The sequence below is a fragment of the Diabrotica undecimpunctata genome, chromosome 7, assembly GCF_040954645.1.
Source record: "Diabrotica undecimpunctata isolate CICGRU chromosome 7, icDiaUnde3, whole genome shotgun sequence".
Taxonomy (NCBI): domain Eukaryota; kingdom Metazoa; phylum Arthropoda; class Insecta; order Coleoptera; family Chrysomelidae; genus Diabrotica; species Diabrotica undecimpunctata.
In genome coordinates, this window is record NC_092809.1 from 132,351,513 (window position 1) to 132,374,435 (window position 22,923).

Genomic DNA, 22,923 nt, shown 5'->3' on the forward strand with positions numbered 1-22,923 from the left:
TTAACTGTAGAATCTGCGATAAGGAACCAGAAACTGTAAAACATATATTATGCTATTGCGAGGCGCTGGATGTCAAAAGAGAAAAATTATATGGGTAGCCAAGGGGAGACTCTGGTATATTTAGGACACACTTGTATAGCAGAAGACCTGTACAAACTCATACAGATTACAAAAATTCTAGACTGGGTGTAGGAAACAACGATGAGCAGCAAACACAGTAAGCTTTAGTAATAACGGGGATCTTTTGGATCATACGGACGTAGGGGAGAAAATAAACTTTTGACATAATTATAACTTTTAAAAAATAAATATTTATGCTAAAAAATTATTAGCTGGTAAAAGTAGAAATATATAAAAATGAGATGTCTTTGAATGCCTAACCACAGAGGAATTACGGTTCTAAATGCAGCGTATGAGATATTTTCCACTATACTATGGAGGTATCGACAATTCATCAGATTGCAACCTTGAGACACATTTTAGAAAAAACACTGGAATATGGCATAGATACTCACCACATATTTATAAACTGTAAAGTAAACTACTACTCTATAAATGGAAGAGAAATGTCCAGAGCAATGAAAGAGCTAGGAGCACTAAATCAATCTGTATGAGAGGCGTATGGAGTACTAAAATGGCTTTAATAATAAACACCAACAAAACTAAGTACATGAAAATAAGCAAGCAACCACAAATCATACGGCCACTTGTTATAGAAAACGACGTCATCTAAGCAGTTAACGAATTTATATACCTGGGAGCGCTCGTCAACATTGAAAATAATAGGCTCATCAAGGCCTTTCATTCCTGATGGAATATTTGCCGCTCTTACTTACAGCTCTCTGATTCGTTTAAGGCAGTGAATCACTCCGCATTCTTCTTGTGCATTATCAAAGTTTATTGTATGACTTGTGATTATCTTTTGCCACTATTCTGTTTTCAATACGTTGGACTAGGGAGTTCAGAGCATTTATAGTGGCTTTGCCTGTCTGGTAGGCAAATTGATGTGTGTGAAGCGGTTTCCTCATTAAGAGTTTCGCTTTTGAAATGTGACCTAACAAGGCTTGCTATGAAAAGCCGTTGTAGTCGCGTGGCTACATTTGCATGAAGCTTTTTTGGAGTAAAGCATATTCCATCTTTACTCGGGGATTTAAAAGGTTTGGATCTTTCAACGGCCCATTTATTTTTGAATTTTGTAAAGATTTTTTCTGCTTGCTGCCTGCTGGATCTATCGAGGCCCCTTGGATACTTTGCGGTTCATCCTCTAGTATTTGTTGAAAGCCAGAAAAATGACTCTTTAAAATGTAGTCACCATTCGGCTTTTTGATCAGTCCGATTTCATTTGTGTGATCTTATGAGCGAACTTTTTGGAGTCGTTGTGCAGGAGCTAATTCTATTATCCCTTCGCACAGTTTCCTTAAAGAGTTGTTGTACTCACTAAAGGCACTTCTGTAGGAGTCACAGCTACCAGTACATTTTGCCATATTAAAGAGTTGTCTGACCTTTTTCCTAAGTTTAGCCAACTCTTTGTTCCACCAGGGAACATCTTTAGTGGTTGTCACATGTTTCAATGGACAACTTGATTCATATGCCTTTATCCAATTTCAGGCTCTGCAAATTTCTTGGAAATGCTCAAACTATCTTTCAGAAATACATGTTATAGACATTAGCGCCCAAGAATGTCTCAACCGACACTTGGAGGGCAAAAGTCTTAATTTTTTCAGACACCCAAGCCGCCTTAAAGACTCTAAAGTCATTTACTTGTAAGTCAAAGTTGATTTGGGACTGTAAACAATCACGAGAAGATGACAGAACGCAACAAAGTAACTTTGATGTGGCTGACAGGTCACAAGGAAATTGCAGGAAGTAATGAAGCTGACAGCTTCGCAGAAGAAGGAGCTAATACCCTATTCCAGGATCCAGAACGCTTTAACTTTACTTTAACTTTGATATTAATGCTGCAAAATCCAAAATACGAAGCATTCGAAATGCGTGTACCTTGGAGCATCATAAGGTTACCGTCATATAAAAGCGGAACATCAACAGATGCTATATATAAACCAACTATAGGTTGATATGATGTTGCTGACCGGTTTCTGAAAGGAATTGTGGAAACAAGGGATATAAAGAATACTTGTTGCCTTTATAGTTTTGTTATAAGTATAATAATAGCATATTACAAATTAACTTCTGTCATGTTGACATAGAACCCTTCCTGCTCCAACAAAATACTGATTATATCTATCCCTAGACTGTGCTGCGTCTCTTGCATGATTGTAACTTCCAACATTTGTTACGCTGCGTCTTGTTTTGCTCAAATGTGAGCGCACCGCTTCGTGAATAGGGCTTTAACAGATAGCTTTTTAAAGGAAAAGCGGCATCCCCTACAACGATAGAATTATTTGGTATATTCAAAGTGTTTTTTTCAATTGCCATTTTTAAAGTAGAACGACCAAGACTCCGCCATCTGATTATCTTCCATCAACACCCACGTCTAAATACATAAAACAGTAATTATGGTCCATTAAAGCAAGCAAGATTGCGCTGAAACTTTTTTTGTCGTTATAAAACATAGAGCCACTTTTTTTAGGACACCTAATTATGTCGTGCTTTCCGTCAATTGCACCAACACATCCAGGGAATTTCCAGCGTATTGCGAAACCACGTTCCACTCATTTTCTGTTATGGGCACCTAGAACACGAAAAATATAGAATTTTCTAAAAGTTTAACAAGCACATAGTTTTTTAAGCGTCCAAATAGTTTATATATAATAAATTTGTAATTGTCGTAATAATACAACATAACAAGAATTTGGTTAAACAATATAAATGGTTGAAGTAACAACAAGGAAATAATGAAGAAGAGCAGCAACACATCGAGGAGTAGCAGTTTCATTTGTATGAGGAAGAAAATACAGTGAATAGTCCTTTCGCCACCCAGGAACCAAAGACATAGTAAATAAAGTAGACAATTCTCAAGAAACACCCGACGAATTTGAAATATTTGGCGTGTTTTTGGCAGCTCATTTAAGACTGCTTCCACTAAAAGGTCGCCTTAGAAAGCAGCCTGCAATATTAAATTATTTATTATAGAGAAGATTGGGACACAAAGCAACTGTATCCAACGTAACAGTACTACAAATTCTTGATTGATTTTACCATCCACTTCAAGTGCTTCTTCATATGTTTCAGAATAGAACCAACTGTACAAAAGAATACTACACTGAGTGTGAACCTTTAGATATATTACATGCAGCTTGGACCAACATGTACTCAGCCTAATTGTACACAATTTAATATTTATAGATACATAAATATATTATTTACGATTGTAATATTGCAAAAATAAAATTAGTATCTTACCTTTATGTATTCTTTCAATGCTTCATAAATAGCCTCTAGAAGTTCTGTGATAAATTTGGAAATATGCAAATTACTGTATGTAGGTACTGTGAAGGTGCAAATGAATCTCCAGAAACCAAAAATCTTAATATGACTTGCAATTTTACACGAGCTGGTATGGCATCTCTCATGCAAGTATCTGACTTTTAGATTTTATTGGACTTGAGAAGTGATTCTGATTCAAATATGCTTCCAGGTCTTCATGAGCTACCTCTTCTATTAAACTATTAGATGTCCCTAACATAATTCAATGTGATATTTTTGGATGGACCCACCATCTGCACTTTCGTTTTTTCTGCAATGTTTTCTCATTTTTTGGATTTCTCATGCTAAAATTTGCACAGTAACATTATTACTTGCATGTACTATTGCAGTTGACGCCATTTTAAAAACCAAGCTCGTTTAAAACAACAGAAATAATCAGTGCATGTGGAGACCCACCTTACGCCCAATTTATGGTTCAAGTTTCACTAACATTGAATATGTCAAACCAGTTGTTCACCTATACGAAATTAAAAACAATTAGTAATTAATGTTGCCCTTACAAATTGTAACACTTACTAATTTAAAAACATCTGCCAATTGTGGCAAATTTGTGTCTTGATTAATAAGACTAAACATGTAGCACCTACGATACAGTATGGGAGAATAATTTTGCAGCATATTTAACTCTCTGTCTTTGATCTCCTCTTACATTTAGCTTTTTTTTGTCTGTTTTGTGTGTGATTTTTAAATATGAACCTGTTGTAGCACCAAGAACAGATTCAACAAAGTCCTTACATAGTTCTTCTCCATTAAAAATAAAGCCTTTGCCAACAAAATGATTTCTGATAAGCTTTAATAAATATAAACAAAAACATTTTCACCATTGTGTGGGTTTTAAAAGTAAGGTTTGGATTCTGAAATTTCTAATTCAGTATGCAGTCCTAATTTCCACTCTCCAAATCACAAACCATAGCTACTATTTGGAAACCAAGAGAAAATTTATAAGTAAATATGAATGTCCAAATATGATATGTTGGTACTCACCTGCTTCTTGTACAAATGTAATAATCGCAGATTGGTTGAAAAAAGTCATTTTTGTGTTGTAATTGTAATGCATAGCTGTTTAAATAGACCTGTCAACATTATGACTGGCACATATGCAAATGGCTGTAATACTTGGTCCTCACATTTATTTTAGACATACTCTTTTTTGATTTTCATTTCATCAAATAATAAACATACATACTTTATCTTTTGTGCTAAAACTAGAGTATTCTACAATTTTTAAAGTGTTTTTTATGTGCCGGGCTGAATTTTAATTTGTTTCAGCCATGATTGCAATGTAGATACTGCTGGATATGGAGAATCTCTTTTTATCATAAATCTGTAAGCTTGGGGTCCAGCTGAATATAATGATTTGACTTTTAAAATTTTGGATGTAGACCACAATTTTAGTTCGTTTTTAATTTTTTTTCCAGGCCGAAATAGTATCTTCCAATATAGATACCTTTGCTGTTACTGCATTTATTTGTTGCTTTAGAAGTGAAATTTCATTAATCAGTTCTTGATTCTGGTTTATTAGTGGTTCTGCTTGTGTGCTAAAAATATTTTGTTTTTTATATTAATTTATAATTACCATAAATTCAATATTAATTTTGTTTTGGAACATTCTGACACTTTCTATAATTTTAAATTTGAAAGCATAAATTTTAGATAAATTTACCTTTTCTCTGCAGCACTATTGCTAAAGCCATTACCCTGAATACAACTTTGAGAGTCATCTTCAATGCCTTCTTGCTTAATGTTGGCCCCAGAAACTTCACATTCACTACAAAAATTAAATAATAAAGGTGCAAACATGCAATAAGTAAGCGATTGCTAAGAAATTGTATAGAAGCTTATATCTTTATGAAAACGTTCAAAAAATTCTAATATACCTACCTATTTTAGAGGAAAAAAAATTACATTTAACTTACCTGCTTAATAATTCATCAATGACTTGTTTCCTTTGCCTTTTTTTTAATGCGCCTCCGTGGCCTATCCTAGAAACCTCAGGTTTGACCATCACCATAGGCAAATTCTTGTTGGGAACAACATCTTTTTTCAAGCCCCGATAATTTTTCGGGCGATAATTCAGCAGTTGATGCTTAAGATTTGTATAAAAGTCAGTCTCAGTGAAATGCTTTGAACAAATATAAGATGTCTTTGGGTTCAATTTATCTTTCCTACCGGTGGCATGTACCCATTGTTTTATTAGATTTTCCTCTTTAGGGAAACGAAAAAACCTCGTGTCAGGGCAAGGATTTCGCTTGCTCTGGTTATCAGAGGAACAGCCAAATACTGCACAACGCATATCGTAAAAATACTACTGGGAGAAAATTCCGAAAAGTCTGATAACTGCACTCTGCACTAGACACATAGATAAATAATACAGAGTATTCTTATGTACTGTAGCAAAAATATATACAGGTATAGGCACAGAATGTGATAACAATAATAAACAATCAGAATGCCCACTCTCTGCTTCTGCTTGAAAAAATAAGTACGCGCATCTCATTCGCGAAGACGAAATCAGCCATGTTTTAAACGGAACCAGTGCTGTTCAGTGACATTTTATCTGGTGTGCATAGAAAAATTAACCCGGTTTAATTTATTTACGGTAACTATAGACATATAACAATATACACACTCTTTTATTCGTACTTTTAGTTGAAGAATAGATTAAATTATTTCAAATATACTAAATTGGCAAAAGTATAGAGAAAGTGCCGATGAAGTTAGCTACAAATGACATACAGATTTGAATTTGGCAGTGTTGCCATATCACAAATAAATCACGAAATATATGCGATATAATATTAATTAATGTTACTAAACATTCTTTTTAAGTTTTTAAAAGAAGTTTAATTAATTTAAATTTAATTTATTATAATTTAAATTAACTTTAATTTAAGGATGCTATTTTTAATCAAATTACGCACCACACTAAAGCGTCAAACGCACTTATAAAACTTAAATCGCTTAAATTAAAACGCATTTCTTGTACATTTAACACCCTTTCTGGTTCAACAATTGTTGTAGGCATTATTTTTAATTTAAATTTTGTATATAAAATACACAAAATTTAAATGTAGTAACGATCTGAATAAGTTCCAGTAACTAGCTAATGCATTAACAAGACGGTATTCAGGTACCATTTCATCCCAAAATTATAAGAAAATGGTCATAAAATTGAAATCTGCTAAACATCTGTTGCAATCTGACAACTAGGGTTTTCAAAATTTTGACAGTATTGCCAAGTTTATTTGCTAATCTACCAAAGGCCAATTATAATTTTTTTTTCTAATAACTAACTTCAACTTATATAAAAAAAAAACAAATATTTCTTCGTTCGTGTTTCATATAGATTTAATTTTTTTTTTTAAATACTCGATTTCATAAAATAATATAATAAAAATGTACTGTTTCAAAGCATATTTGAGGCATAAAACATATACATAATAAGGACATGGCAATACAGCAAACACAAATTTGATATGACGTTTATAGCCAACTTCATCGGCACTTTCTCTATACTTCTGCCACTAAATTATTAATCTCTAAAAATTTAAATTACAGTTCTGTCGTAGCTCGTCACAAATTTCTCAATTCGAGTCTATGTTTCCGTTTAAAATATGGCAATCGCGTGCTGACAAACTTCAAACCTGGCATCTGAGAGTGGGACATACTACATATAGTATGGAGTGGGATTCTGACTGATATTTATTCTGTGGACTCTGTGCATCGAGCAAAAAGACAAAAGAGGGAATCTAATCGTTATGAAAAGGCAAGGTTAGTAGATATTTAAGTAGGTTGTCTCGTAACTATAGACCAATCAAATGCTCGCTTTTTAAAGGCGGGAATACGTCACCCATACGACACTTTTAAAATTGCCATAAGCTTCAATGCTAATATAAAGTTCAAAAACTTAGGTTTTGCAATATATTTTGGGATTTTCTTGGGTATAGGGATGTTAAGTGGTTCTTATGTTAGTAATTATATCAATTTTTTTTTCTAAAATCAATAGTCTGATGACAAAAAATAGAATTGATTATAGTGATAATATTGTGTGTTTTAAATTGAGATAACAGTTTATTTCGCACAAAAACCCAAAAAAACAGTAGAAAAAGTTCAAAAGCAAAAATACTAAATATGTAGGAACTTACTTATTATGTTTTTCCTGGAATTTGCAGCATTTTTATCATATCTAGTTGTAGACAAAAAAAACCAATAGGTAATATAAATAATTTATTATTAGATTAAAATACAAAAAATGATTAGTCCTTTAAGCACAAATCTTCAAGCTATATATACTTATCTCATCTAAAAAATATATCATTATTATAACGTACAAAACTACATATAATTGTTATGATAAACCTTGATATCACGGCTACGAAAACACACTTCACAAGTGTTTATGTACACAAATAACTAAATAATAAGTCTCTATAAATAATATTGTCCTTATACCTATACTTAAAAATAAAAACTAAACAATAACTAAACAAATAAACGAACTAATGATACTATAGAATAGAGAGAGACAACAACAAACGTGAACTTAAACTCAGACGTGCAGACAACTGTCAAATTTGACTTTGTCGTATGAGTGACGTAAGCATTCTGCCTTCCCCTCGCTTCGCCCACATAGTTACGAGACAACCTACTTAACATCTACTAACCTTGATGAAAAGGAGACCAAAAAAGTGGCCTCTGATGGCGGACATATCCGGAAATACGAATGCGCCAAATTTAAATTTCATGACACTTCACAATAATCATACAGTGGTGTAGGGGTTCTAATTTATCTATTTATTTGTTATATTACATAATATTAATATTACATAATATTAATACATAATAAACTTTTTTAACACTAGAACATAATAAAGTTTTAATTAAATAATAACAATAATAGTCTAAAATGTGAAACAATTGTTAAAAAAGTTCAATAGAAAATACAAATAATCTTTCATGTGACAGTTGGGACAAACAATAACATCAGCAATAACATAACCCAACTAAATTTGATTTCTTAAACAAGGAAAGAGTCTCTCTTTCCTTGTTTATTGTGGCCTCTCAAGATGGCACTTCCTGTCTAACAATATTTTTGCCCCCACTACCTTTACATTCCCTCTTTTGTCTTTTTGCTCGATGACTCTGTGGTATAGGTAAGGTCCATTCACTCAACTCGGGCACATTTTGAAAGATATATAGCTGGAAACCTACAACACAAAAGTTCCTAGCTCACAGTATTAACAGCTTAAATAAACTTTTATTAAAGACTTCTTTCATTAAAAAAAGAAGAATTAGTATTAATAGTGTAAGCATGATACTATGATTAAGATGTTAATGTTAAGATCAGTATGTTATTCATAGTATCATGAGTGTAAGCAGTCACCGAACAAGTATAGAGTGGTATAGACAACAACTGATCTCTCTCTTCTTTGTACAGATCTCCATAGCTGGACAGTTCAATTCCAAGGTATTTTATTTCCATTACTTGTTCAATACTGATGCCATTAATTTCTATTTTTAATATTTCTTTAGTTTTCTGAGATGAGATTGTCATATTAAATTATTTTGCGCTTATGTTAAATCTACGGATCAGTCTTTACAGAGTATCTTCATCTTGAGCTATTAATATTGCGTCGTCTGCGTAACAGAGTATTTTTACTTATTTGTTTCTCATTCTGTATCTTTTTTTTTTGTTAACGATTTTGATGATTTCATCAATGATTAAAGTCGACTTTACACTACATGATTTTATCATATGAGATTTGTTATGATACCACGTTTCTATGATGTTTTAAAAAATCGTGTTTACACTGCATGATAAGTTATGACGTCGACTATAATATGAGTGACAATGAGGTTTTCTTGTTTTTTCTTTTTGTTTATGGCCATAGAGATATAAGACACGGTATAGGTAATAACTATTAGGTTGGAAAATACATCTTTGCTTGCATTGGCTTCCCGACTTTTAATAATAATACGCCGGCAACAACTCCGTACAACTAATAGTAAGAAGAAAAAGATCAGACGCCTTTGGCTCGCAGGTGGCTCTTACGAAGAAATAGTGGACGGGACATATCAAATTTAGTGTTTATATTATACCAAATTAAAAATAATTAATAAAGAAACTAAACTAAAATTATTACTAATAGGACTCTAAAACAGTAAACTAAGAATAAATAATAAAAGAAAAATACGATACAATAGTACAGATTGGACAATAGGCTCAATATCAATGCAACAAACAAAAAATAAATAAAGGATGTTGTCTCTCGGTAAGGAAATGTCGCTGAATTGATATAAGAATATGGCGCGATATATGTTGGTGTTACCAGTATTATTGCCGAAAATCATATGATTTTATCATGCGGAATAGGTACCGTCCTATTCTCTTGTGACAAGCCATGACGAGCCGCATGACAAATCACACAGTGTAAACATAGAGCTCAATGAGTTTTCCGCTATCTATTTCTATAGGTTCTGTAAGTTGTCCATCTATTCTGACTTTCATTTTGTTGTTTTGGTAGATTTTTTCAATAGTTTTTATAATATTTAGGGGAGCTTCTCTACTATACAGAAGATGGATTACATATTTGAGTCACTTTGTCAAATGCTTTCTTTGAGCTAATCATACACAGAAATGTTGGTCTATTATACTCTAGTGATTTCTCAGTAATTTGATTTATTGCCAATATTACACCTGTACACGATCTACCACTACGAAAACACTTTTGCTCATCTGTTTAACTTATCCTCTGTTTCATTAGCTCTTGTAAAATTTTAGTTGTAAGCTTTAGGGTAGTATTTAACAAGTTTATATACTTCTGTAGTTTTCTGGCTGTTTTTATCTCCTATCTTAACTTTGATATTATTGCTGCAAAATCCAAAATACACAGCATTCGAAATGCGTATACCTCAACATCAACAGATGCTATATATAAACCAACATTAGGTTGGTATGATGTTGCTGACCGGTTTCTCAAAGGAATTGTGGAAACATGGGATATAAAGAATACTTTGTTGCTTTTAGAGTTTTGTTATAATATATAATTTTGTTATAATATATATATATAAAGTATAATAATAGAATATTACAAATTAAATTCTGTCATGTTACCATAGAATTCTTCCTCCTCCAACAAAATACTGAGCAGATCTATCCCTAGACTGTGTTGCGTGTCTTGCATGATTGTAACTTCCAACATTTGTTACGCTGCGTAGTCTTTTGCTCAAATGTGAGCGCACCGCTTCGTGAATGGGGCTTTAACAGATAGCTTTTTAAAGGAAAAGCGGCATCACCTACAATGATAGAATTATTTGGCATATTCCAAGTGTTTTTTTCAATTGCCATTTTTAAAGAAGAACGACAAAGACCCCGCCATCTGATTTTCTTCTAGCAACACACCACAACACCCATGTCTAAATACATAAAACAGTATTTATGGTCCACTAAAGCAAGCGAGATTGTGCTGAAACTTTTTTTTGTAGTTATAAAACATAGAGCCACTTTTTTTAGGACACCTAATTATGTCGTGCTTTCCGTCAATTGCACCAACACATCCAGGGAATTTCCATCGTATTGCGAAACCACGTTCCACTCATTTTCTGTTATGGGCACCTAGAACACGAAAAATATAGAATTTTCTAAAAGTTTAACAAACACGTAGTTCTTAAAGCGTCCAAATAGTTTATATATAATAAATTTGTAATTGTCGTAATAATACAACATAACAAGAATTTGGTTAAACAATATAAATGGTTGAGAATTGAATCCAGTAACAACAAGGAAATAATGAAGAGCAGCAACATATCGAGGAGTAGCAGTTTTATTCGTATGAGGAAGAAACTACAGTGAATAGTCCTTTCGCCAACCCCAGGAACCAAGGCTTTCGTAAGACGCAATGTTGACAGTGTAACTGCAGCAGTCAGTAGTCTACAAGACATAGTAAATAAAGTAGACAATTCTCAAGAAACACCCGACGAATTTGAAATATTTGGCGTGTTGCAGCTTATTTAAGACAGCTTCCACTAAAAGGCCACCTTAGAAAGCCAGCCTGCAATATTAAATTATTTAGTAGAGAGACTGGGACACAAAGCAGCTATATCCAACGTAACAGTACTACAGCAACATTCTTCATTGATTTCACCATCCACTTCAAGTGCTTCATTATGTTATAGAATAGACATGTGGATAATGTTATTCAACCAACTGTACAAAAACAGTATTACACTCAATGTGAACCTTCAGATATATTACATGCAGCTTGGACAAACATGTACTCAGCCTTATTGTACAATATTTAATAATATTTATAGATATATAAATTTATTATTTACGACTGTAATATTGTAAAAATAAAATTAGTATCTTACCTTTATGTATTCTTTCAATGCTTCATAAATAGCCTCTAGAAGTTCTGTGATAAATTTGGAAATACCACTTTTGAGAATTCTATATATGTGTACTGTAAAGATGCAAATTAATCTCCAGAAGCCAAAAATCTTAATTTTACAAGAGCTGATATTGCATCTCTCAAGTGAGTATCTGACTTTTGGATTTTATTGGATATACATTCTAATAAAAACTCAAACTGGTTTTGAGTCATTCTAAGATGATTCAAGTATACTTCCAGGTCTTCATGAGCGAACTCTTCTATTAAACTATTAAATGTCCCCAACATACTTCGATGTAATACCCATGGACAGACCCATCATCTGCCCTTTCGTTTTTTCTACTTTGTTTGTTCCAGATATGTTTTCTCCAGTATTTTTTGCATTTCTAATGCTAAAATTTGCACAGTAACATTATACTTGCACATACTATTGCAGTTGATGCCACTTTAAAAGCCACACTCGTTTAAAACAACAGAAATGTGTGGAAACCAATGCTGGTGCCAATAATCAGTGAATGTGGAAACCCACCTTAACCTCAGTTTATGGTTTGAGTGTTGCTAACATTGAATATGTCAAACCAGTTGTTCACCTATAACAAATTAAAAACAATTTGTAATTAATGTTGCCCTTACAAATTGTAACACTTACTAATTTAAAAACATCTGGCAATTCTGTCCAATTTGTGCCTTGATTGATAATACCAAGCATGTCACACCTACTTTGATACAGTAGGGAAGAATTATTTTGCAGCATACTTTACTCTCTGTCTTTGACCTCCTCTTACATTGAGCTTTTCTTTGTGTGCTTTGTGTGTAATTTTTAAATCTGAACCTGTTGTAGCATCGAGAACAGATTCAGCACAGTCCTTATATAGTTTTTTTCCATTAAAAATAAAGTCTTTGCCCACAAAATAATTTCTGATTAGCTTTAACAAACATAAACATTTTCACCATTGTGTGGGTTTTAAAAGTAAGGTTTGGATTCTGAAATTTCTAATTCAGTGTGCAGTCCTCAATTTCCACTCTCAAAATCACAAACCATAGCTACTACTTGGAAACCTAGAGAAAATTTATAAGTAAATATGAGTGCCCAAATATACTATGCTGGTACTCACCTGCTTCTACAATAAATGCAATATTCTCGGATAGGATAGAAAAAGTCATTTTTGTGTCGTAATTGTAATGCATAGGTTGTTTCCACTGGTTAAATAGACCTGTCAACCTTATGACTTGCATATAGCAAATGGCTGCAATACTTGGTCCTTACATTTATCGTAGACATACTCTTTTTTGATTTACATACATATATACTTTATTGTTTGTGCTAAAACTGAAGTATTCTACAATTTTTAAAGTGTTTTTTATGTATCTATCTGTATTTTAATTTGTTTCAGCCATGATTGAAATGTAGATACTCCTGAATATGGAAAATCTCTTATCATAAGTCTGTAAGCTTGAGGTCCAGCTGAATATAATGCTATGACTTTTAAAATTCAGGATGTAGACCACAATATTAGTTTATTTTTAATTTTTTTTCCAGGCCGAAATAGTATTTTCCAATGTAGATACCTTTGCTGTTACTGCATTTAGTTGTTGCTTTAGAAGTGAAATTTCATTAATCAGTTCTTGGTTCTGGTTTATTAGTGGTTCTGTTTGTGTGCTAAAAATATTTTGTTTTTAATATTAATTTATAATTACCATAAATTCAATATTAATTTTGTTTTGAAACACCACACATTCTATAATTTTAAATTTGAAAGCATAAATTTTAAATAAATTTACCTTTTCTCTGCAGCATTATTGCTAAAGCCATTAGCCTGGATAAAACTTTGAGAGTTATCTTCAATGTCTTCTTGTTTAATGTTAGCCCCAGAAACTTCACATTCGCTACAAGAATTAAATATTAAAGGTACAGACATGCAATAAGTAAGAGATTGCTAAGAAATTGTATAGAAGCTTATATCTTTATGAAAACGTTGAAAAAATTCTAATATACCTACCTATTTTAGAGCAAAAAAAAATTATATTTAACTTACCTGCTTAATAATTCATCAAATACTTGTTTTCTTTGCCTTTTTTTTACAGCACCATCATGGCCTATCCTAGAAACTTCAGTTTTCACCATAAGCAAATTCTTGTTGGGAACAACATTTTGTGTGCTAAAAATATTTTGTTTTTAATATTAATTTATAATTACCATAAATTCAATATTAATTTTGTTTTGAAGCACTCTGACACATTCTATAATTTTAAGTTTGAAAGCAGAAATTTTAGATAAATTTACCTTTTCTCTGTAGCATTATTGCTAAAGCCATTACCCTGGATAAAACTTTGAGAGTTATCTTCAATGTCTTCTTGTTTAATGTTAACCTCAGAACCTTCACATTTGCTACAAGAATTAAATAATAAATGTACAAACATGCAATAAGTAAGAGATTGCTAAGAAATTGTATAGAAGCTTATATCTTTATGAAAACCTTCACCAAATTCTAATATACCTACCTATTTTAGAGAAAAAAAAATTACATTTAACTTACCTGCTTAATAATTCATCAATGACTTGTTTCCTTTGACTTTTTTTTAATGCGGCACCGTGGCCTAACCTAGAAACCTCAGGTTTCATCATAGGCAAATTCTTGTTGGGAACAACATCTTTTTTCAAGCCCCGATAATTTTTCGGGCGATAATTCAGCAGTTGATGCTTAAGATTTGTATAAAAGTCAGTATCGGAAAAATGCTTTGAACAAATAGAAGCTGTTTTTGAGTTAAAGTTATCTTTCCTACCGGTGGCGTGTACCCATTGTTTTATTAGATTTTCCTCTTTAGGGAAACGAAAAAACCTCGTGTCAGGGCAAGGATTTCGCTTGCTCTGGTTATCAGAGGAACAACCAAATACTGCACAACGCATATCGTAAAAATTAAAAAAAAAAATGGAAAAAACTCGGAAACTTGACTGATAACTACACTCAACACTATACAGATGCAAGATGAAGATCAGAGTACTATGGATGAAGATTGAAGATGCAAGTTTCGAAGTTTCTGACTACTATAATCAGCTGATCACTCTGCGAGTGACGTCGTTACTCACTCACTGGATCATGATGAAACCTGTCAAATATACTCACGGACCAATCACAACAAACGTAGGCTGTTTATTTTACCACAGAATAATAAACAATTTAACACAAAATAAACAATTGTTATTTTTCTGATATTTTACGGGGATTTTACTGTAGTCACAGAACCTGTAGTCTGACATCAGCATTCGATTTGCGGTTTGCGGTATTCTTATGACACAGAATAATAAACAATTGCTGTTTATTCTGTCTATTTATGTCTATTTATGATGTCTATGGTGCTGTTTCTAGGTTGGTTTAAACGATACTTTCACCTACAAGACAGATATAAAAGTGCAACCTCCCGAAATAATTCGTCCAGGACACTTACACTAAAGTACATTTTCAACTAAATACGAACGGAACGGCTCAATTATCAACAATCTACAAAATAAGCTTTCTAAAATAATATATTACATTTTAAGGGCACAGAATAATAAAACAATTATTATTTATTCTGTGATGAGAGTACAGTCAGTACAGTCACAATAGTTATATATTCTGTGGTACAGTGGAATAGAAATTTCATCCAGACTTAGATTTTAAATAATTCTGACAAAAAATTAACGCATCTTCTAATTAAAATTTACTGAACAATCGGTCAACGATTCAATTTACAAAAATAATGAAATATATTATTACATCATCAAGCTTTGTAGTTAGCTAAATAATAACTCAATGTATGGCCACATGGCCAACCGTATGTCATAAAAAACAAAAAACAGTACTGTCACTACTGTCAGTAGTGTCAGTTAATTTGACATTTTTGAATAAAATGAAATACACGTGTGTACATTATTTTTAGATTTTTAGGTGTAGTGAAGTGGCAGTGAAAAAGTGAAATAGGGTTAAATAAAATAATTATTGTTCAGTTAAACACAGGATTTTTTTTTTAAAATGCCGAAAGTAAGATCCACAACAGGAGCCCCTCGAAAGCAGGGGTTCAACAGATCGAATCATTCGATGAATCCAGAACGGCCGACTGAAGGATTAAAGGGGGTATCCAAAGTTAGAACTAAGGGAACAATAAAAAGACTACAGATGTATAGAAATTTTAAAGCTAAAAGAGACAAAACTGGTAAAATTCTCACACCAGCACCTTTTCAGGTAAATACTTTTTAAATCTGTCTTAAATTTATGCTGAATCCAAATATCTTAGCGCTAAAAGTTATTATTAGTAAGGATCGTTGGATCATATTATTCACTTTGCAATGTATATTTTTCCACAGACAATTCTAGTTTTAAACATTTTGTGATATTTTCTCTGATTATCTTCTGAATATTTTTTTGAATGTTCTCAAACTACTTCTTCTTTTTCGTCAAGGAACTTGTGGGATAAATCTTACGGAACTTTCGTAACAATATTGTGTATAATTTTGAAACTACACTGATTCATTCTCTATTTTTTTTTTTAGGGAAGGTTACCATCAGGTACACAAGCTAGAGTGGAGCCAAATCAGAAGTGGTTCGGAAACAGTAGAGTAATTTCACAAAATAGCTTACAAAAATTTCAAACAGAGGTAGGAAGTGCACTAAAAAATCCATTTCAAGTGGTTATGAAACCCACTACACTACCTATAACTTTGCTTAATGAAAAAGCCAAAAATGCTAGAGTACATCTGTTAGATACAGAGAGTTTTGAAAGTGTTTTTTGGCCCAAAGAAAAGTAGAAAGAGACCAAATATTGGCGTAAAAGGTCTGGAAGAATTAACTGAGTTAGCAGACAAGTCTGCTAATGAATATTCTCAAGATAAAGACTCAAATGTAGTTCGAGATGATGGTGGAGTCCGTGATTTACCTAGAGACTGGGTTATGGCAGCAGGTCAATCAAAAAGAATATGGAATGAACTGTACAAGGTTGTTGACAGTTCTGATGTTTTGTTACAAGTTTTAGATGCAAGAGATCCAATGGGAACTAGATCTGCTTATTTGGAAAAGTATTTGAAGACAGAGAAACCTCATAAACATCTTATATTTATTTTAAACAAAGTTGATTTGGTTCCCACTTGGGTTACACAGAGATGGGTTGCTATATTAAATAAAGAATATCCAACTGTGGCTTTCCATGCTAGCATTACACATCCCTTCGGCAAAGGATCTCTCATTAACCTTTTAAGGCAATTAGGTAAATATTTTTAATTTATAAATCGAATTTTTTTATTAAAAATAATCATTTGAGTGTAGTGTCTTGTTGTTTTTCTGTGGGTTCATAGTACAAGATTTTACTGCAGAATTACTATGTTCATAACATAGTTCATCAAACTCACATTTTTACATACATTTAAAATTAGGAGAATACATTGATAATAGGTTACCAGTCAAAAAGTGGCCTCAAATATTTTTAATTCAATTAATAGTAATTAGTTTTTGACAAATATTTTATTTCATTCATTTATTTTTTAAATAAAATATGCTGCTCATGACATATATGGATGTTTTTTATATCAAATTAAAGCTAATTATTTTCTTAATATGATGATATAAGGTTTCCTGAGAAAAAATGGGCGAAAATTAGGATTGCCAGCTGTTAAGAATGTGGGAAAGATAAACTCAAATAGAGTTAGGGTGCCGCGACACTGGTTTGACAAGTGATAATATGTATATCATTATATATCTACGCATATATCTACATTCAGTTCTCCTAATGTTAAATGTATTTAAAAATGTGAGAGTGATTAATTACGTTATGAACATAGTGATCCTGGAGTGGGATCTTAGGCTATCAGGCATTAGGTGAAGTACATGTAGTTAAACTAATTTTATTTAACTCACTTACTACATAAAAACTTAATAATACTGAACTAAATAACAAATATCTCATTAATTAAATTATCATAACTCTTTACAACTTCAAAGTGACGCCATCGCTGTTTTTATACACGAACAGATGTTCTAGATCAGTTTGGTCCAACCTTTTAGACGTTGCGGGCCATATTGAATTTGAAATTATTATGAAGGGCCAAAGAACTCGACTCATTCAAAAAAAAGTTTATTTTAAAAAATAATATACAAACGAAATATTATTTACAAGTAGTTTATTATGGGTTACAATTTACATGTTATGTTTAAAATTATCATAAAATAAAAAATCAATGGGAAATTTGAGGCAAGGGTTTATTCTCTACTAACTTTTGCACATCTATATCTATGCTAGTCGTAGTGAGTCGAATACACGCTTCCAGAGAATCGTTTTCCATGCGATTACGTGTTTTAGATTTAATATGCTTCAAATCAGAAAATGTACTTTCACATATATACGTACGACCAAACATTGAATATAGTTTCAACACAAAGTTGCGAAGTTTAGGAAAACGATCCTTGGAGACTAACTTTCAAAAGGTACTAATGTCTTCATTTTTCTTCGCTTGAAAAAACAAATCGGACTGTAGTTCGCACAGCTCTAATTGGTATTCTGCTGATTGGTTCTGGATATTGACTCCCATTGGATTGTTAGGAAAATTCCAGGAAAATAAAGCATTGATATAATTCCAGGTAGAATTTCGAGATATTACAGGACCGTAATTACAGTCACATAACAGTATTATGATTTTATAAATCTTTTATTTTTGTGATTTTTGTATAGTTTTAGTATAGTGATCACAGCTGAGCATTTAGGTTTTTGGTCATCCAAAGGTCCATCTTCTTCTTTTACTACCCTGTTCAATTATCGAATGTTGGCGATCATATTGGCAACAATAATTTGTTTAAGGCAACTTCAAACAGATTAGCGTATGTCTCTTAATACCACTCTCGGAGATTTGGGAGCCACTATGTTCTTCTTCAGCCTGGACCTCTTCTTCCAGCGATCTTGCCCTGTATTATGAGGTGTAGAAGGTTATACTTCTATTGGCCGTTATATGGCCAAAATATTGTAACTTTCGAATTTTTATTGTTTTTGTTATTTCTGTGCTCATTTTCATTCAGTGTAAAACTATTTCATTTGTTATTCGATCAACCCAACTTATTTGCAATATTCGTCTGTAAATCCACATCTCAAAGGCCTCAAGTTTTTTCATTAGTATTGCTGTAAGAGTCCAGCTCTCCATGTCATACAGCAATGTGAAGAATATGTAGCAACATATTAATCTGATTTTAAGGTTTAATGTAATATCTCTATTAATGGGAATTTTCTCTAATTTACAGAAGGCGACTCTGGCTTTTTCAATGCATATTCTTATTTCTTTGCTTATTTCCCAGTTATCGTTAACATTGGCCTATATATTTATTAAACGGTCTATATATTTATTAAACTTTCCGTTTTATTTGTGTATAATGTATATTGTTTTTGTTTTAGCAAAACTGCACATAGACAAGAAACAAATATCAGTAGGTTTTATAGGATACCCCAACGTTGGTAAATCTTCTGTCATTAATACCCTACGAAGCAAAAAAGTTTGTAAAGTAGCACCAATAGCGGGTGAGACTAAAGTGTGGCAGTACATAACACTAATGAAGAGGATATACCTTATAGATTGCCCAGGTGTTGTTTATCCTTCTGCAGAAACAGATTCTGAGAAGGTATTAAAAGGAGTAGTAAGGGTGGAATTAGTTAACAACCCTGAAGATTATGTAAAGCTTGTTTTGGAAAGAGTTAAGCCGGAATACATTAGAAAAACTTATAAAGTAGATCAGTGGAATGATTCTATTGACTTTTTAGAAAAGATTGCGCATAAGTCTGGAAAACTATTAAAGAAAGGGGAACCTGATATCACTGGTGTATCAAAAATGATTTTGAATGACTGGCAAAGAGGTAAGCTACCATTTTATTGTTGCCCGCCCGGTTACGAACAACCTTTAGCACAAACACAAGAAGCTTCTGAAGATGAACCTGTAGGAGTAGTCCAAGATTATAGAAAGATTAGAGTTAATCTTACGTTTGAAGGAGAAGATGTTAGAGACTTAGAACCTATCAAAGATTTAAACAGTACTTCCAAAACTAACGATAAATCTGATAGTGAAAGTGATGTTGAAGAGTCAGAAAAGGCCACTACAGAACAGAACACCAAGGAGGACGACAGTTCAGATTCAGATATCAGCTTTTATTCAGATATGGAAACAAACGATGAAGATAGTCAATTAAATGAAGATTCTTCGAGTGGTCCAGTAAAGAATCTTTCAAAACTCAAGTCTAAAACGGGTAAAGGAGGAAATGAGAAAGAAGTAGTTAAGAAAAAGTTGACAAGTAAACAAAAAAGAGCTATTGATAGGAGTCAGAAACGGAAAAAAGTCGGTAGTAACTTTTATGAAGTTACTAATGTTAAGAATAGAAATAGAAGTAAGAAAAAATAAATTATATTTATAATTGTATGTAAATAAAGTTGTTCTTTTTAAACAAATGTTTTATTTATGCTGTTCTAAAACTGTTTCTTTATGGCATCCAAGTTTTCTCAAATATCTTTTTTTTAATGAGTAATGTAATAATAATAATAGCATTGCATCAGTTGCGGCGGTTTTCGTTACGAGCATGATGATAATATTATCCATATTTAAAATTTAATCCTCCACAGGTTCATGTAGTGCTTTATTGTGTCAGAATGAAAACGAACAAAACTTTGAGAAAAAAATCTTTCTGACGAGATATAAATGGTCTGGGTGAATTTTGAATAATTAGATTTTGAATGAGTTATTAAAGATTTTGCACGGTTTATTCACTATACAAAAATACTGCGATATGTTTCTAAAAGTGGGAAAAGTTTCTTAAGACATAAATGTTCTCTTCAATCCCTTCCCAGTAAAAACAAAACAGACAGTCGACTTCCTTGGAAACACTTGCAATTGACGTCCACTGAACATATCAGACAAAGCATATGTAAGTCATCTTTATCCGTTTCTAGCTAAACTTAATTATCAGCATGTCTTAAATTGTTATTGACTATTCTGTATAGAGTACTACGGTATGGAGTAAATATTATCAAAGACTGTGCAGATGATCCTCCGGATACAAATCGTGACGAATTCACTGCAAAGAGAGAACCCAAAAATTCTAATGTCGGTGGTTTAAAAAGCAATTAAAATGCTAGAGAATACAAAATATGGAGCAGTCATCACAGCAGAGGTGTCAAAAGAAACAAGAGGTTGGAGTAAAGGTTATGCACCTGATAAGCAAAAAGATTTGGAAAACTCTCAAATCTTTTTTCTCCGTCGAAAGGTCCGACGACTGGATAACATCTACTTTCATCCATATCTTCCCATGCAATGCACTTAGTGGTTACGATACAAAATCCTTCGGGGATGTGAGAGCAGGATTTTTTGGCAGAAGCTGCGTTCTATTTCTAGAACCTTCGACTCTTTCGTCGGAAACAGTGAACATTACTCGGAGTTTTATTACAGTATGAACATTAGCCACCCATACCATTTCCAAGATCCTTTCCAACCTCAAACCATCAGCCGAAGTAGTTAACAATAATATGAAACACGCCATATAAGATTTTAAAGCAGTGAACGAGAGAATATGTAAACTAAGAATAAAAATAAAATTCTTTAATATTTCCATCAACATACACTGGCCAACAAAAGAACATAGAAATAAAAGAAGAGGTCTACGAACAGCTAGAAGGACGAAACACCTCACCGAGAAATAATATCAATATCGTATTAGGAGATATGAATGTGCATGTAGGCAAAGAAGAACTTTTCTTAGGAACCATTGGTAACCACTCACTACATCAAAACACTGTTATGTTGTGTTAAGTTATAAATCTACCTTAATATTTGTAAACCTACCTTGACATTAGTGACATGTCAAATAGAAGAAGCCCGGGGGCGAAAGAGAAGGCCAGACGTTGACAGTCGACAGACGGGTCTTTAGAGATAATTATATGTGTTAGTATTAGTTTGTCTTGTAATCAATAAAATATACAGAAATGAGTCGTCTATTATAATAAAAAGCTCACAGATTAGAACAAACTTGGTGTCAGAAGTAAAAAAAAATAAGTCAAATATCGAGAATATAAGAGTCATTATAATAGTTACAAAAGCCGAAACATAACCTAAGAACACGTGTTGGAGTGTTAAAAGCAAAAAGAGATTTATTATTAAAAACAGTCAAGACATAAAATGAACATGGAAGAACAAGATACTGTTGAGCAGAACCAACTAGTCGTTGTAAAAATAAAAAGTAACGTAGTCGGCAATGAAATTCAACCTTTGTCAATGGAGGGAAATTTGGCTTACAACTGGGAAGAATGGTGCATGAATTTCTGAGGGCGACAGGTTTAAAGAAGGAAAATGATGCGAGAAAGGTTGCTCTACAAAAAGGATCATAGGCACAAGTAAGAAAAAATCAAAGTAGAGCAATCTACGAATATGCAAGACGAAGGGCCGATAAAATATGCCAAACAGAGAAAGGAAAATACTAAAACCGTAATATACAGAACATGAAAGAAAATATTCAAAACAACGATATAAGAGAAGCATAAAATACGTACTCAATTTAAGAGGATACAATTCAAGGACAGATAACCAGCAATCCAAGAAAAATAAAATCAGTCTGGAAAACCTATTTCCAAACTCTTTTAGGGAGGCAAGAAAATAAAGAGCATATAGACATGCATCGCATTGAGTAAGACACCGAAAATATAGAACCCCGACGATGGAATCTTTAAAACAAACAAGACGAGCCCAATAAATAACAAGGCTTAGGGTATTGACAACGTCCCATCTGAACTATATAAATTAGGTAGCAAATACCTAATAGGATAAATACAGGTTTTCATTAACAAGATTTGGAATAATGAAAAGTTTCCTAACGACTGGAAAACCGGGATTATATATCCGATGTATAAAAAAGAGGATAAAACGAAATACAAAAAATATTGCGGCATTACTCTCTTGTGCACAGCGTACAAAATTTTTACTTACATACTCAACAAATGGCTCCAACAATTAATTGAAAATATTGTCGGGGAATATCAAACCGGTTTCCGTAAAGAAAGATTCTAAACAAATCGCGAGAATGCGACATTGACGTC

The 22,923-nt window shown here is 32.6% G+C and overlaps 3 protein-coding genes across 8 annotated transcripts; 1 reads left to right on the forward strand and 2 right to left on the reverse strand.

Moving 5' to 3' along the window:
• Positions 1-1,238: 1,238 nt before the first annotated feature.
• Positions 1,239-6,142, reverse strand: LOC140445856 (THAP domain-containing protein 1-like). 5 transcript variants are annotated; one of them, XM_072538241.1, is made up of 5 exons: positions 5,364-6,141; positions 5,111-5,215; positions 4,634-4,985; positions 3,364-3,904; positions 1,239-2,692 (listed from the first exon to the last, which is right to left on the reverse strand). In XM_072538241.1, exons 1-3 carry the CDS (start codon positions 5,738-5,740, stop codon positions 4,850-4,852), a joined length of 618 nt encoding a protein of 205 aa, XP_072394342.1. In that variant the 5' UTR covers positions 5,741-6,141; the 3' UTR covers positions 1,239-2,692; positions 3,364-3,904; positions 4,634-4,849. The 5 variants fall into 5 exon arrangements, with proteins under 5 accessions (XP_072394342.1, XP_072394341.1, XP_072394343.1 ...); XM_072538240.1 differs by having other exon boundaries at positions 4,432-4,985; XM_072538242.1 differs by lacking the exon at positions 4,634-4,985 and having other exon boundaries at positions 5,364-6,142.
• A 4,346-nt stretch (positions 6,143-10,488) lies between these two features.
• LOC140445857 (uncharacterized) lies at positions 10,489-15,091 on the reverse strand. 2 transcript variants are annotated; one of them, XM_072538244.1, is made up of 8 exons: positions 14,375-15,091; positions 14,122-14,226; positions 13,874-13,996; positions 13,620-13,724; positions 12,953-13,497; positions 12,487-12,896; positions 11,818-12,427; positions 10,489-11,062 (listed from the first exon to the last, which is right to left on the reverse strand). In XM_072538244.1, exons 1-5 carry the CDS (start codon positions 14,743-14,745, stop codon positions 13,362-13,364), a joined length of 840 nt encoding a protein of 279 aa, XP_072394345.1. In that variant the 5' UTR covers positions 14,746-15,091; the 3' UTR covers positions 10,489-11,062; positions 11,818-12,427; positions 12,487-12,896; positions 12,953-13,361. The 2 variants fall into 2 exon arrangements, with proteins under 2 accessions (XP_072394345.1, XP_072394344.1); XM_072538243.1 differs by having other exon boundaries at positions 12,487-13,497.
• Positions 15,092-15,694: 603 nt separating this feature from the next.
• Positions 15,695-20,289, forward strand: Ns2 (nucleostemin 2). The gene is given in 4 exon segments (XM_072538246.1): positions 15,695-16,060; positions 16,369-16,602; positions 16,604-17,078; positions 19,248-20,289. Coding segments are annotated over 4 exon segments (1,914 nt in total). The 5' UTR covers positions 15,695-15,850; the 3' UTR covers positions 20,243-20,289.
• The last annotated feature ends 2,634 nt before the right edge of the window (positions 20,290-22,923 follow it).

Excerpts from the sequence above, each read along its gene's own strand:
- LOC140445856 (XM_072538241.1), bottom strand. The coding sequence starts at position 5,740 with ATGCGTTGTGCAGTATTTGGCTGTTCCTCTGATAACCAGAGCAAGCGA. Across the intron at positions 5,216-5,363 it reads ATTGATGAATTATTAAGCAG|TGAATGTGAAGTTTCTGGGG; the intron begins GTAAGTTAAATG and ends TAATTTTTGTAG. Across the intron at positions 4,986-5,110 it reads AATAGTGCTGCAGAGAAAAG|CACACAAGCAGAACCACTAA; the intron begins GTAAATTTATCT and ends AAATATTTTTAG.
- LOC140445857 (XM_072538244.1), bottom strand. The coding sequence starts at position 14,745 with ATGCGTTGTGCAGTATTTGGTTGTTCCTCTGATAACCAGAGCAAGCGA. Across the intron at positions 13,725-13,873 it reads TTTGATGAATTATTAAGCAG|CGAATGTGAAGTTTCTGGGG; the intron begins GTAAGTTAAATA and ends TAATTCTTGTAG. Across the intron at positions 13,498-13,619 it reads AATAATGCTGCAGAGAAAAG|CACACAAACAGAACCACTAA; the intron begins GTAAATTTATTT and ends AAATATTTTTAG.